This window comes from Suillus clintonianus (assembly GCF_016758775.1).
Source record: "Suillus clintonianus strain FC179 chromosome Unknown DEU56scaffold_22, whole genome shotgun sequence".
Lineage (NCBI taxonomy): Eukaryota > Fungi > Basidiomycota > Agaricomycetes > Boletales > Suillaceae > Suillus > Suillus clintonianus.
The window spans coordinates 360859-375029 of record NW_024539246.1 but is presented as its reverse complement, the minus strand read 5'-3'; the positions used below and the strand labels follow the sequence as shown (position 1 = coordinate 375029).

The window sequence follows — 14171 nt, the reverse complement described above, 5'->3', positions numbered from 1 at the left end:
AAAGTTGGTCGAGTAGCCTGGAGTAGTCAAATGCGTGCACATGATATTAATGTCCTGAAGTCAACTCCAAGATTAAAGGCCCATTTGTAGTCATATAAGTATTTGAACAAGTGTATCACTGGCAGAAGTGACCACTTGCAGTGTGCCAATCCGCCAGGTTCTGCCCGTAGCATCCCGATATCTGCCCGGCGATATAGCAGAGCTCTGCCAACAACGCAACGTGTGGAATGGTCGCACAAACAGGGTCTGAGCCAGGCTTCGCGGAAACCTTCGACTGAATAACCAGAATCTCTCGGAAGATGCACATCGATGTGCATGCTCGACACAGTGAGGTCATCCAGCGCTCTCTCAGCTGAAAGGTGACTTGGAGGGAGAAACGACATACTTTTTACAGACATTGCTAGGCTTTCTAACTGAGGTTGCCATGTCGATCAAAGTTTTCAAGTTCTTTGCTTCGTGCGAGACGGTCCAAAGTGTGGGGTGTGGTGTATCCGAGACTGAACGCGAGGTAGATATCATTTGAAGCATTGCTGTTGCCATCGCCATAGTGTATATGATGTGGAGAGAAGGTGCATCAATTTGGCATCTGGTTAGCATGCATTCATAGGAAATCGAGTATTAGACAGAATCTGAGGCCGGCAGGCAGATCTGCAGAGGGAGACTCGGAGGAGGGGATTTTGGGAGGACAACCCCCCGCAAGCAACGCGTCATGACCATCAATCGGGGCTAAGCGCGAAAGAAAAGGGAGCCAAAAAAGAGAGAAACGCTGACAAGCTTACTCTGGAATGTCAAGGCGCGGAAGCTCCAAGCGCCACGGCTGAGTCACGGTCCGAAGGCATCAATGGATGCTCCGACTCGTCATTCAATAATTCATTGCTCCATAGCTCCGTGTAAAGCGTTGACAACCATTCTGACGTTTCACGACGAATAATTGATGGTGGCTCGTTCATTTGACTTTTCACTCCACAGTTAACGCTGAATTATTTAACACTGGGCTCATCATTGGCATATGACAACCCCGGCTCCGAAGTACTACCAATATCCCTAATAGTCTTAACAGGAAAAATTGAGCGGATTCAGTACTCTCATTCTTCTACCATTTACGATGGATGAAGTTGTGCCAGGAGTCTGGATAGGAGATCTGCAGAGCGCTATGGATGTCGAGGGATTGAAGGAAAGAAACATTTTCAGCATTGTCACAGCGATGCGGGGTAAAGTTACCATTCATGCGGTGCGTGCCGATTCAGGTCACTATGCTTCTGTGCCCAAATATCCTCTAGCATATGTACGGAAAAGGATCTGAGGCAGAAGCTGATGCAGATACCTCCAGGCATTTAACAAATACCAAATCAATGTTGACGATAGTGCCAATGAAGATGTCCTCGTGCATTTCCTGCCGTCGATATCATTTATCCAGAACGAGCTTGACAAGAGGCGTGGTGTACTTGTGCACTGCGGGGCTGGAATCAGTACGTTCAAGCTTTGTTGACTCGCATCATCTTTTCTTCCGCTAGCGGATCAAATTCTAACGTCCGATCGTCATACAGGCAGGAGTGCAACGATCGTCGCAGCGTACCTGATGTACTCGCTCAAGCTCGACCCAGCGAGCGCTATAGACATGATAAGGACAGTGAGGCCCATCGTTGAGTAGGTCACTTTACCTCGTTCCTGAACTACCCAGATAAGGATGATTCTGCAGGCCAAATGAAGGGTTTATGGAACAGCTCAGGGTGTTTCACCACGCATCATACAAGTTCACGCGGCGAGACAAGGCCACCCGCATGTTCTACCTGGAACGGACGATGGAAGATATCATGAGTAAGTCTACCTTCTGCCTAGCATGCGATAATCAATACTCCAGGCTCAAGATCGGTGCTGATCGATTGAATCTTAGATGGAGATGGAACGATCCCAGAGAACGCAATGTTCGCCAAGCATCCCCGTACACCATCTGATTCTGTACCGAACACACCGATGATCGTGCCAAGTCGCCGAATACGATGCAAGATGTGCAGGTAAGTCATCCTCGTATTATCTTACGCTCCTAATGCTCATACACGCTGCCTTTTGCAGGCAAGAGCTAGCGACGCGCGAGCACATGCTCGATCACGGGCAACTAGGTCCACCGACGCCCGCCTTGCCCTCCTTATCGCCTGCCACGTCGAGGCGCCCGTCTGCGAACGACCGCAGCACATCCTCACGGCGACCATCCATGAGCCTCAGCGGTCGGGCGTTGATGGAATCGCTCTCGATGTCATCGTTTTCAATGTCATCACTCTCGATGTCGGCGCTCGATACTGAGGATGATCACGAGTCAGATGAGGTTGAGCATGCGGGTGACCTGCCTCCCTCTGGAGTTGACGTGAAGTCCGTGCGATCATCCTCATTGTCAATGGAAGGCCTCGGGAAGGACTTATCAGATGCACTCGATGCAGCTGTCGCCACCGATGAAGGTCCATCAACAGGGACAGCCACACAATCCGAGACGGTGCGTGTGCTGTCGCCTGTCCATGAGAGCAAGGACGCACTGAAGACCAGCGGACCGCCGCCACCTCAACCAAGCACACAGTATGCGAACCCGTTGGACCTGGCGGCTGAGCTGCATTCTCATCCGAAACTCGCTGCGTTGCGCACGCCTCCGTCGTTGAGTATGACAGGGATAAGACCGGTGGTCAGCCCACCGATCCTCATGAACCCTAAGTGTTCTGGATATTTTGTCGAACCAGTAGGTGTTCTTCGTATGTCGTCGATCCGCAACCAATCATGCCCTTTTAGATGAAATGGATGGAACCATTTTTGGAGAGTGGTCAATTAGCAGGAAAGATTATTTGCCCGAAATGTAGTGCCAAGCTCGGCAACTACGACTGGGCTGGCGTATGCTGCAGTTGCAATAGAGAATGGGTGACGCCAGTACGTTGCATCCACTCCCAAATCCCAACACCAAACTAAACTCACTACACGCTAGGGCTTTTGCATACACCGATCTAAAGTTGACGAAGTAGTAGTGGGTTGAGCAACCACGGATCAGATATAACTTACTATGTACGGGACTTGATTATTCGAACTTAGTAGATGGTGAATCGAATGAAATTGAGGAAAGGAGTGTGGGTATACTAGATAGCGTTCCGGTGAGATACAAGGAGCGGGTTCAGTTCTTTGAAGTATTGTAACTTTGCAAAAAAAAAAGGAATAATGCATACACGAAACGAAAAAAAGAGTCACAGAACATAAGAGATTTATATCATGATATAACGAAGACCATTATCAGGGAGGGTAGGTTGCGAGAAAGCGAGATATCGTGCGCAAAAGCAAAAAAAGGCAAGGCAAGAGCGAGGAAAAGGGCGTTGATCGCCCAACTACCGATCACTAGCAGCGTTGGGTACAGTCTTTGTAGATCGTCGAGAGCCAAAGCGAAGCTTCCCATCGTCCCCTCTACCCCATGAGAACAAGCCGCCGGTGTCGTGAGAGTGTGCACTCCCCGTTCGTGATCGGAGCGACCACGCAGGAGACGCCGGCCGTGCGGGAGCGTTGACTTCAAGAAGGTGGTCACCATTGTGGGAGTGATGATGGTGGTGATGTCCAGAATGACCGACAGTATGACGTCCATCACAACAGGCGCGCACATTTTCCAAGCCCTCAAATCCGTCGTCCGACCGAGATTCGCCATGGAGTTCAAATTCAAGGTCATCGTCTTCTTGGCTATGACCTAATACTCGTTCGAAGGATTTCGTGGGACTGTACGGGCTCTCGGGAGCTGCCCATCGGAGGTATTCTGCGGCTGGTGTTCCAGACCGTTTGCCTACAGACCCTCGCATAGATATTTGTGATCGACTCCGGCTGCCCCGCGGCGTGGTGCTAAAAGCACCGCCGTTCCGGCTGCTTCGGCCACTTCGTTGACTTTTGGGGCTTGTGTCAGTCAAGTGACGGTGATCGTCATCTGTAAGCTCCGCGCTTTGAGACATGGGGCTCATGGGGGCCCCATTTTCATTCTGACTGGTTGAGGGTGTCATCGGAGGGCTGGGACGAGCAAGCAAGTATTTCAAAGCCTAAAAAGGTATAAGTGTCCACCCAAAAGTTAGAAGAGAGCGACGGACATTGAGCCAAATGTCGTGGCGCTCCTTGGTAGGAGCAGTAATCTTCATTTCTCTCTGGGCTGTAGATATCACGACGCTATACTGGTATAAGCCAGGAGGCATGGGATTGGGATCCAAAACGGAGCGAACGCCCTCAATGTAAGCTGCAGTCACACAAACCATCAATCCAATATTTAATCAAGAAGTATCGCATCAATTACTCACCACTCTTGGCACTTGACTCTGAGACGTTTGACGATCCAGGGTCGGCAGAGCTCCAGTATAAGGTCTTGGTATACGGATGCACCCAGAAGAACCGCTTGTGTCTCTTCTCCCCATAGCCCTTGCCAATGGTGCGCCGGGTATATTTGTACAGGAACTCGCCGATCATGGTTTGGGTAATCGCATGGATGACAGCGGGGTCTGTCGACATACTATTTCTGTTGTCGCTAATCTGTTCGACATTCTTGCCAGGGGTAGTAGGCACAGGTGTGCGATTCAAGAAGACATTGTGGTCAGAAGACATGGACGACCGTGGCGAAAGCGCGCTTCTATCGGAAGCCAGAGACGTGCTCGACATCTCCTTCCTCTGCTGCTCGCGCACACCCCATGATGGTAAGCCAGACGGTGGAGCTGAGTTCTGTGCATACGCTGCGGCATTGGCAGCAGACCGGAAGCTGCTTGTAGATGGTGGCTGCCGCAAATTCGATTGGGGCGGGGGCATGCTTGAACCATGTTGCCTTGGGCCGTACGCTCCCCCTCTGCCATGTACGGAGAGCATCGTGCCAAATGTTGGTGTGGTGGCACGTTGGATAAGTTCTGGAGGTGGCGGGGAGGATGGACGAGGTGGCGGCGCATCCGATGTTGACGACGTGGTAGCCATTCTCCGGTCTGGAATGAATGGGGGTGGTGCCATGGTGCCGGACGGAGGCGGCAGGCGAGGTGGAGGTGGCAAGGCCATCATGGGGGGACGAGTCTTGTCTACGATGGAGGGTACAACAGAAGCGGTCCTTGAACGACGAGATCCATCGTCGGCGCCGGAAGAAACTGCAGATTCAACTGACTGCCGATGGTCTGCATTGGATGTAGCAGTGCGAATAATGCCGAAGCTTGCAGTATTGAGACTAGGGTCGCGGACAATAGAGGGGGAAGGAGAGGCGGGCACTGCAGCAGTGGGTGCAGGGACAAACTGGAATTGTTGTACTGTTGTGCCAACTCGGAAGAGAGCGGGGGACGCAGGGAGGGAAGGTGCGGGAGTGGGAGTTGGGGTCATGGACGATGCAGAGGTGTCTTGCCAGCTTGTAATGAGGGGCGAAGCAGTGATGGTATCCGTTTGAATGGACATATCTCTCAGCTCTGGCTTGGGGGCCTCGACAACCTTCTTGGCCACCTCGACTGCCCTCATGACTTCAACTGGTACCTGGACCTCCTTGATGACTTCCACGGGTACTTCTTTGATGACCTCGATTGGGACCTCCTTGATGACCTCGATTGGGACCTCCCTGATGACCTCGATTTCCTTGATGACCTCTATCGGGACCTCTTTGATAACCTCAACCTCCCTGATGACTTCAACAGGCACCTCGACTTCCCTGATCACCTCCACGCGAACCTCCTTGATGACTTCAACGGGCACCTCTTTGATGACCTCCACTTCCTTGATGACCTCCACCTCCTTGATGACCTCGACCTCCTTGATGAGCTCGACCTCCTTGATGAGTTCGACCTCCTTGATGACCTCGACCTCTTTAATGACCTCTACTTCCTTGACGACCTCTACTTCCCTGATGACCTCGATGACCTTCGGCTCTTCAACACCCTCCATACCGATTGCCCTCTCCTCGTACGTAGCCGTGTCACGATGGTGTAACTCACGACGCTGCGTCGCAGACGCCATTGACGACCGCCTCGAGATCACCAACGCCTTGATACTCTCATCATCGCTCTCCGAAAAGTCATTGTCCGACATCGTCAACACAGAGTGGAAGTCCTCCCGTGACTCTGTAGCAATGCTCCCCCGCGCGTCGTGGTAGTCGTCCACATCCGTGTCCGTCTCCATACCGGTCTCCGTTGCTCCGTCGTCAATATCAATGTCAATGTCGCTCTCCTCCTCAGAGGTGAAACCGCCCGGGATGGGCCGCCGGCCAGTAACTTCACCGGGGATACGTACGGTACTGTCGCCCTCTGATGGGCGAGAGAAGTCTGACTGCGTGACCGTTGTGCGCCTCATTGGGTTCCGCGCAATGAAGACGCGATCGGGTGCCTGCATTTGGTAGAAGCTTGTGCGCACTGGGACGGGAGAAGTGGGCTCGTGCTGTACAGCGGTTTCCATGTGCGAGGCAGAGAACTCATCAGTCTGGCATGAAATTTCAGAAGTAGTAGGGGATGCTGGTGCAGGCTCGAGGGCTTGCTCGGCTTGCACACCCATGTCGTTCGCTGGGGCAAAAGGTGAGGGTACGAGCAACATCACGTCCTCGAAGTCCGTCTGACATGCCATTTCAGCGGTCACTTTGGCTTCAACATCTTCAGTGACAATGCCGAGCTCTGCAGCCAAGGCCTCAGGTTCCCCAACAAGGGACGCCGGTCTGGCCTCCTGGAAGGCAGCACCGCCACGAGGGCGTCTTGATGGGGCTCCACCACGCCCAATGCCGCGAGGCGAGGAGCGGGTCAGCACGGCATGGCGAAGCGGGCTGGACTGGCTTGGGAGCGAGCTGTAGGACGCAGACTTGCGCAGGACATTGGCAAAAACGGGATCCATACCGTCAACGCTCGTTCGCTTCGAGGAGGCGGAAGGTGAGGAGTCGAGGTTCTGCTCTTCCAGCTCACCCGCTGCATTGCCCTCGTCGGACAGAAGATCGTCGGCGAAATCGGGGAGAGGCGGCACGGGTGGAGGAGGTGAGGCATTGTGGTCGAATGCAGGACTGGGGCTTTGGGCTGCCATGCCGAGCCTGGTTATAAGGGAGGACCTTCCCCTACCTCGCCTGCCCCTAGCTCTGCCACCTCCAGAACGGTATGGCGTTAGCCGACGAGGATGCTTGGTCTCAATTTCGTCATCCTCGTTCGCCTCATCTTCTGGAGGCTCGTTCTCATCATGCACATACTCAGGGGAGGACTCCAGTTTGCGCTTGTACTCCATCCGCATCTCTTTCTCGCGATGCAAACTGCCTTTGAGGGTGCTGATCTGCCTCTGGGCGTGGGCAAGCCGCTGCTGAAGGGCCTCAATCTCGTTATTCGGGTGATTGCTCGCATGGAACGGGCGTGATGGTGACGGGTCGGGGGAAATGTCTACAAGATCCTCGAATGTGTCGAACACGGCCGAATTGTCCATTTTTCGCCTGTTGTTGGTGCTGGCCACGCTAGTGAAAACATCATCATCTTCTGCAGCAGGGGTCAAGTACTCTTTACCCTGGCTTGCGCCAGGCGTAAGTGGGCTCCCGAATCGTGGACCGAGGCGACGGCTTGCTTTCTCTACCTCCGCCTTCATTGCATCAAGTGCCGACTGCAAGTCTGACTTGTCGCGCTGTAGACCCGCAGCATGCTTACGTGCCTGTGCTACGTCTGTCTCGTGCTTAGCCTTCTGTTCATCGTGTACAGCTTGAATGCGCTGTGCTTCGTTCTTGTGCTGATCTGCTACTTCTCGTGCGTTGTTAAGGAGTTTCGCGATACGCTTCTGCTCGCCCTCGAGGCGCACATTCGTTGACTGCAAGTCTGACACCTGGGTACGGAATTCTTGAACGGTGACTTCGAGGTTCCAGTTTTCTTCTTTGAACTTGTCTGTGGCAAGTGAGTTTCACGAGGCAAAAGAAGGGCATAACAGACTAACCAGAGCTTTGTTCTTGTGATCGAAGCGCGGTACGTAGGGACTCAACGGTCTTCTCGAGGTCGTCTTTCTCCTCCTTCATGTCTTGAATGGCCTTGTCACGCTCGCCGAGAAGACTCTGGAGCCGTCGCACTTCGGTAAGGAGTCCGCTTCCAATCTCGAACGCAAATTCTGATCGAGAAGTTAGTGAGCTGTGAAAGCGAAGCAGGACAGAACAAGGGAGACTTGCCGACGTCGTCTGCTCGATGGGCAGCATTTTTAGCACGACGAGACTGGGCTGCAGATGAAGCTGAGGCTTTGGAGCGCTCGGGCTCCTCGCGAGGAAGATCATTGATGGGTAGGGCCGGAGATGGTGGCTGAGTAGGAGGACGCTATAGATAAGTAAATTATATGTTAGCACATGGTGTATTATGGAATTCACAAACGAGGCGTGGTGTATGTGGCATCACCAACAACAGGCGCGCTAGCATAAAATTTTAAAATGAAGGACTCACTTTTTGGCCAAAGGCACTGGATAGTTGCGCGTTCTCTGCGTCCCAAGCAGCAATGGTCTCTGCTAGTTCACGGTAACGTTCGCGCGCGTCAGTATCAAGTTCCTCGTCTTCCGCATGTTCGGCATCAAATTCCTGGAGTTGCCTTATCTTCTCTTCGAGCTCTATCTGCTGTGCAAGAACCCGCTGACCGAGAGTTCCTGCCTGTTGTAATTGCTTTTCCTTGTTGTCGAGGAGCAGTTGGAGACGAAACTTGCGTTGGCCTGCTGAAGAAAAGCCTTGGGCAGAGAAATCTGGCATGTTCGGTAGAACTTCTGCAAGGTCGTCATCTGATGGACCTGCCATGCCTGCGCAGGCAGTCGACGATCAAAAATCTACAATGTCTTGATGAATGGTTAGTCTCAAGAAACGCGACGCGGCCTTGGCCCCCAAACCAACATGGGTTAACCGAACACACCTGTATTCAATTGGAATATATTTCTCACGGTACTTTCGGTTCAACTAGCCCTGAATACCCACTTTCAGGAATTCAAGCAAGCTCTCAGTCAAGATGCTTAAGTGCGTTCAAGTGCTGTCAATCCAATTTTTGTTCCATCACAAGCTGCAGCATTAACTTAGTGGGTTAGCTGCGTTTTTCCCCCCTTATTCCGTCGTTCTTCTTAGAGCACTGTTATGTAGCTGAAAGTTCCTCGTCGCCGTTTGCACGTCTCTCGATTTCCCCCCTTCAAGTCAAACGCGGATCCTCCGCGCTCTTGGCGGTTTGTCAAATTACTGACCAAGGCGTTGCTGCGGCTTAAGATAATATCAAGGACGTAGGTAGTGGCCTTTGAGACCGATTGCATGAGCTGCGCCCGAGGCTGTTGGTTCAAGTCAGATTATTGTTAGTGAGTCCATTAAGTGCAGCTTAAGCTTGCGTTCAGATGACCAGTATCATAATAGCGATTTGGCAGCGCACGCCACGGTGTTTACCTGGTCGTAATGATCGCCTCGAATCCGGTACTCTGACAGAATCATTGAATGTCTTTATGTAGGTGCCAAGTGGGTTCGATGACCTATGTAGTCGCGGAATACTGCGCAATTGCTCAAGTAACATCACTACTTATACTTAGCTCCTAGCGCTACGCTCAATACGATTCGAAGCTCAATTTCGCTTATCCTACCAATTTGGTCGTGCTAAAGCACCACGGTGGTTCGGTACCCATCTTGGCTATCCTTATCGTAGTCGCCTATCTTTTGACTGTCTCAGATAATACCAGCAGTCCTTCAACCATAAATGAGTTCAGTGCAATCCATCCTGCGGTTAGGTGTTGACGTAGGAGGAACAAATACGTGCGTACCCAATTTGAACACAATGCCCGACTCCGCGGACTCAATGAACGTTTACCAGCGATGCAGTCCTCCTCGATCTATCAGAGGGTTCGCGTCGAGGGCAGGTTCTCGCATCTGCAAAACGCCTCACTACAGCGGATGTCACTCTCGGAATCCAAAACGCCATTGAGTCTGTGTTGACACAGGCCCAGAGCAAGTCGAACATACAAGCGCTTTGCATTGGCACGACAGTGAGATTCGCTTAGTACAAGCACCATCTTGCGTCCTGATTCGCGGGCATGCTAGCACTTTGTAAATGCATTAGTAGAAAGAGATCCTCGGCGTTTGGACAGAGTCGCAGTCATTCGCCTATGCGGCCCTTTTACGCATGGAACGCCACCATTTGTAGGCTTTCCGCACGAGCTGCGAGAACGTGAGTAGTTGCTGTGGAACGCGCGTTGACGCCTATGCTCACGTCCGCTTCTCACAGTACTCGAAGGTCCCCACTTCCTGCTCTCAGGGGGCCTGCAAATTGACGGAAGTGAGATTGCTTCTATTGTCGTTGCGCAAGTTGAATCCGCCTGCGACGAAATCAACCGCCAGGTTCGGAAAACGATGTTGTGCACGTTGGGTGTGACTGAGACGATCTGCAGGGCATACACGCAGTTGTCGTGTCCTCGGTGTTTGCCCCCATCGACTTTGAGATCCAACAGGAAAAAACAGTCGCAGCGATCGTGCGGAAGCGCCTTCCGGGAATCGACATCGTATGTTCCAAGGATGTTGCTGCCATCGGGCTGCTGGAGCGCGAAAACGCGTCTATCTTGAATGCCGCGTTATTGCGATATGCGAAGAAGACAGTGATAGGTTTCGAGAAGGCAGCCCAGGCACTCGAGCTGAAGTGCCCCGTTTTCATCACGAGCAATGATGGCACCTTGCTCAGCTGCCCACAGGCAGCGCGTCTTCCTATTCGAACCTTGTACGTGTTTCTCTCAAGGAGGTCTCGCTGACAAGGGTTATCATAAGCGATTAATGATTTCCCTTGAAGTTCGTCCGGCCCAACGAATTCTATGCGCGGCGCTGCGTTCTTGGCCGCACTGGAGTCAGGCATCTCAAAGCAATCCGCACTAGTAGTTGATATCGGCGGCACAACGGTATGTCACTGAGACAACCTTCAACTTCGTGGCAACAAGTTCACTGTCGCCTTATTGCAGACGGACATCGGAATGTTGTTGTACGTAAAGAAAGCTTAGAAGTTTTGGTCATGCTGATGCTGCTTGACAACCCATTAGACCTAGTGGATTCCCCCGCCAAGCCGCCGCTCATCACGAGTTCTGTGGGGTTTTGCTGAACTTCTCCATGCCGCATGTTACCAGGTGCTGGTGTTGACAGAATGTCAAGCATTCATGGAATTGACTACCTGTGCTCTAGTATTGGCCTTGGTGGGGGTTCCATCATCCGAAAGGACCCGATCACAAATAAGGTTACTGTTGGTCCTGATTCGGTTGGCCATCGGATCGCCTCTGAATCTCTAGTGTTTGGTGGCTCTACACTGACCGCTACCGATGTGGTTGTTGCAGCAGGTCGCGCTTCAAACATTGGAGACGAAAGTCTTGTGTCAGAAATTAGTCAGTCGATCATCGAAGGCGCTCAAAGTGCTATCAAGAAAATGCTCCAAAATTACCTTGATGCCATGAAAACGTCTTCCCAAGATATCCCAGTCTACCTGGTCGGCGGAGGGTCCATCCTTGCTCCAGATGTTCTTACGGGCATCAGCCGGGTTCACAGATTCCCCCACTTCGACGTCGCGAATGCTGTTGGTGCTGCCATTGCCCAGGTAATGAGGAAATGACCTTCTTCTGCCCGCTGATACTCAATCTCGATCTGAAGATATCAGGCATCATTGATTCCTTCGAAGACACATCCACAACACCCATCGTACAAGTTCGCGCTGATGTCGAAGCCAGGGCTATCGCCCAAGCTATTGCTTCCGGAGCAGATCCGCACCGTGTCGCCATAGTAGAGAGTGAGGTCATTCCGATCGCCTATACCACTGGTCGTTGCCGTTTCTACGTCAAGGCCGCCGGAGACTGGAGCGGTCTCACTAGTCCAAGTTGGACGGAGGTCGATGGTCCGCTGCGTCTTGAAGCTTCTACCGGGGAGACCGCCTCCCGGCCACAAATGGTAGCATCCGCCGCTGCCTCCGCTGCTGTGGCGCCGGTTATGCGTACTGCGAGTGACATCCTAGAGTATGAGCCAAGGATTGAAGGGAGAGAATGGCTCTTGTCCGAGATTGATTTGGAGTGGATTGCAGATGGCTGCTATGTATTGGGATGCGGCGGCGGCGGGTCCCCCCTGCATACTTTCCTGGAACTCAGAGAGCTCGTTAGGTCAGGTGACACAGCACGAGTGATTGACTTTTCGTCAGTTGCGTCCAATGCACTGGTTGGATGGGGTGGATCCATGGGTAGCCCAGAAGTGTCCTCTGAAAGACTACTTGGCAATGAGTAAGTGTTTCCGCTGCATGAATGGAGGGCAGTACCTAATTGTTATGGCCATCAGATATCAAGAAGCTAGCATGGAGTTGTGGTCCCTGATAGGGGTAATGTGATCTTGACTGGTCCGACCATTGCGGCGCTCTAATATTACGCTTCTAGATTGCGAAACCAGAAGCGCTTTGCGGGCTGGAGATTGGGGGTGCCAACGGTATGATCAATGTATGATGTTTTAGTTACACGTCAAGCGAAGACTGATTACTGACATGGGTGTAGATGATTCTGGGATCGACAAAATACTCCGATATACCCTGCTTAGATGGAGACTTCATGGTAAGTTATGTAACAACATGCAAGTGGTTCGCTGTCTAAATCATCACCCACATGCAGGGCCGTGCATACCCCACCGTGAGTATCATTCTGATCTTAAATGTATACTCCAATTTACGATTATGAAAGTTTGAACAAACCACGGTCAATGTCTACGATGACAGTGGCACAGGAGCCAAGATGCTCCCCAACGTCATATCCAGTGGAGATGGGAGCAGCGTGGTATTTTTCCCTCTCACGTTCTAAGTCAAAGTCGATGAACTGTCTCCAGATTATGAAAAAAGCCAAACGTGACATCGATATTGATGCCTGTTTACGAGCGGTATGTGTTGTAATGGGGTGAGTGGTAACATGCATCATAAGTACCATGCGTGATGATTATGGGGTGCCTCGCGTGCATTAGGACGCACGTGGGACTGGCCAGCTGCCCTTTGAAAGCCGACTACGTGGATAGTGTCATGATTAAAAATACAGTATCATTAAGCTGGCGCATTGGACGAGCTATTGCACTTGCTCGAAAACAATCAAGTTTGTCTCAGATTGGACCAATTCTTGTTGACGCTGTAGGTGGCTCCAACTCTGCAAAAGTGTTGTTCATGGGCAAAATTAGTGATGTGAGAAGGCGGTCAGTTTTATTTGGATCTCTTGTTACGCAGCACCATTGATTTGTTTCAGTCTCTTCAAGGGCCATACGCTTGGAGAAGTAGTCATCACCGCGCTGGCCGTGGATGATGTTGATGATGACGATCCTAATCGTCCCGTGGAGCGCTTCACCGGAACACTCACCATTCCATTCAAGAACGAGAATCTTTATGCAGAACATACCGCGGATGACGCAATAACCACTGTGAGAGCGTGTTCCTTTGCTCCCGAGACGGTGCTAATAGTATCAACGTGAAGATGGTCGCAACTGTTCCCGATCTAATCGCTGTGCTCGATGCTCAAAATGGGTCTGCTCTCGGCACGCCCGAGTACAAATATGGGTTGCGGGTTCTCGTACTCGGGATCACCGCGGCTCCCCAGTGGACCAGTTCTGAACGTGGCATTGCTCTCGGAGGCCCTAGCGCGTTTGGGTGCGTAACTTGGCCGCTCTCATGTAGCCGTTCGCCGTCATAATTGAAACCATGTGCATAGATTCACACATATTCCGTACAAGCCGCTTGGCAAGTACTCACAGCCTCGGTCTGTGATCGAAGAGTACGCCCGTAATAGTTGAGTTCTTGTAGGATCAGGCAGCTGGATCTGGGGTAGTAAAACCCCTGGGCCATTCTGTTCCCCTTTGACTGGGCGGAGTCGCCTGCACATTTCCGTTCTCGATCAAGATGTTACTAGGCAGAACTATTAGTATCCGTCCGTCGAATGCGTGTACAGAAGAACTTTCATCTGGAGATACCTTTATATATGGGAGTTGGGTAGCTATTGTCAGGTTCTGGAATTTTAGTTTCAAGTCCCAATACCTAGGTAAACGTTCTGTTCTTGACCGAGAACGTTGTGCACGCGCGTATCTGCCTGCATTCAGCAAATCATAATTGCAATGGGATTTATCCATGCAGTTACTACTATACACTGGGCATCAGAGGCGCCAGTTTCATGATTAGTACTCCGTTTTCGATGCGATCGCCAAATTTGCCTTGTGTGATGCGCAGTCTCACTCACC

The 14171-nt window shown here is 51.8% G+C and overlaps 3 protein-coding genes across 3 annotated transcripts; 2 read left to right on the top strand and 1 right to left on the bottom strand.

The window, feature by feature from the left end:
* The first annotated feature begins 863 nt into the window (after positions 1-863).
* Positions 864-3073, top strand: DEU56DRAFT_793264 (uncharacterized protein). Its single transcript, XM_041352749.1, has 8 exons — positions 864-1231; positions 1331-1469; positions 1548-1647; positions 1700-1818; positions 1895-2015; positions 2074-2725; positions 2776-2910; positions 2966-3073. The coding sequence occupies exons 1-8, from the start codon at positions 1106-1108 to the stop codon at positions 3011-3013; spliced, it is 1440 nt and encodes a 479-aa protein (XP_041210375.1). The 5' UTR covers positions 864-1105; the 3' UTR covers positions 3014-3073.
* Positions 2966-8790, bottom strand: DEU56DRAFT_256143 (coiled-coil protein). Its single transcript, XM_041345318.1, has 7 exons — positions 8388-8790; positions 8123-8264; positions 7897-8064; positions 5812-7847; positions 4299-5583; positions 4095-4237; positions 2966-4046 (listed from the first exon to the last, which is right to left on the bottom strand). Exons 1-7 carry the CDS (start codon positions 8727-8729, stop codon positions 3357-3359), a joined length of 4806 nt encoding a protein of 1601 aa, XP_041210374.1. The 5' UTR covers positions 8730-8790; the 3' UTR covers positions 2966-3356.
* Positions 8791-9657: 867 nt separating this feature from the next.
* Positions 9658-14026, top strand: DEU56DRAFT_939366 (hydantoinase; the record flags this gene model as incomplete). The annotated part of the gene is made up of 20 exons (XM_041358869.1): positions 9658-9713; positions 9772-9943; positions 9999-10125; positions 10183-10295; positions 10346-10668; positions 10738-10843; positions 10904-10923; positions 10982-11065; positions 11121-11526; positions 11580-12196; positions 12252-12291; positions 12347-12406; positions 12461-12517; positions 12575-12592; positions 12644-12736; positions 12786-12853; positions 12918-13139; positions 13190-13361; positions 13415-13587; positions 13649-14026. 20 exons carry the CDS (start codon positions 9658-9660, stop codon positions 13728-13730), a joined length of 3009 nt encoding a protein of 1002 aa, XP_041210373.1. The 3' UTR covers positions 13731-14026.
* Between the last annotated feature and the right edge of the window lie 145 nt (positions 14027-14171).

Bases quoted from the DNA above. Each gene is read 5' to 3' on its own strand.
- DEU56DRAFT_793264 (XM_041352749.1), top strand. From the start codon at position 1,106: ATGGATGAAGTTGTGCCAGGAGTCTGGATAGGAGATCTGCAGAGCGCT. The intron at 1,470-1,547 runs GTACGTTCAAGC...ATCGTCATACAG, and splicing joins GCACTGCGGGGCTGGAATCA to GCAGGAGTGCAACGATCGTC. The intron at 1,819-1,894 runs GTAAGTCTACCT...ATTGAATCTTAG, and splicing joins GACGATGGAAGATATCATGA to ATGGAGATGGAACGATCCCA.
- DEU56DRAFT_256143 (XM_041345318.1), bottom strand. From the start codon at position 8,729: ATGGCAGGTCCATCAGATGACGACCTTGCAGAAGTTCTACCGAACATG. The intron at 8,265-8,387 runs GTGAGTCCTTCA...ACTTATCTATAG, and splicing joins CCAGTGCCTTTGGCCAAAAA to CGTCCTCCTACTCAGCCACC. The intron at 4,238-4,298 runs GTGAGTAATTGA...GTGTGACTGCAG, and splicing joins AGAGTCAAGTGCCAAGAGTG to CTTACATTGAGGGCGTTCGC.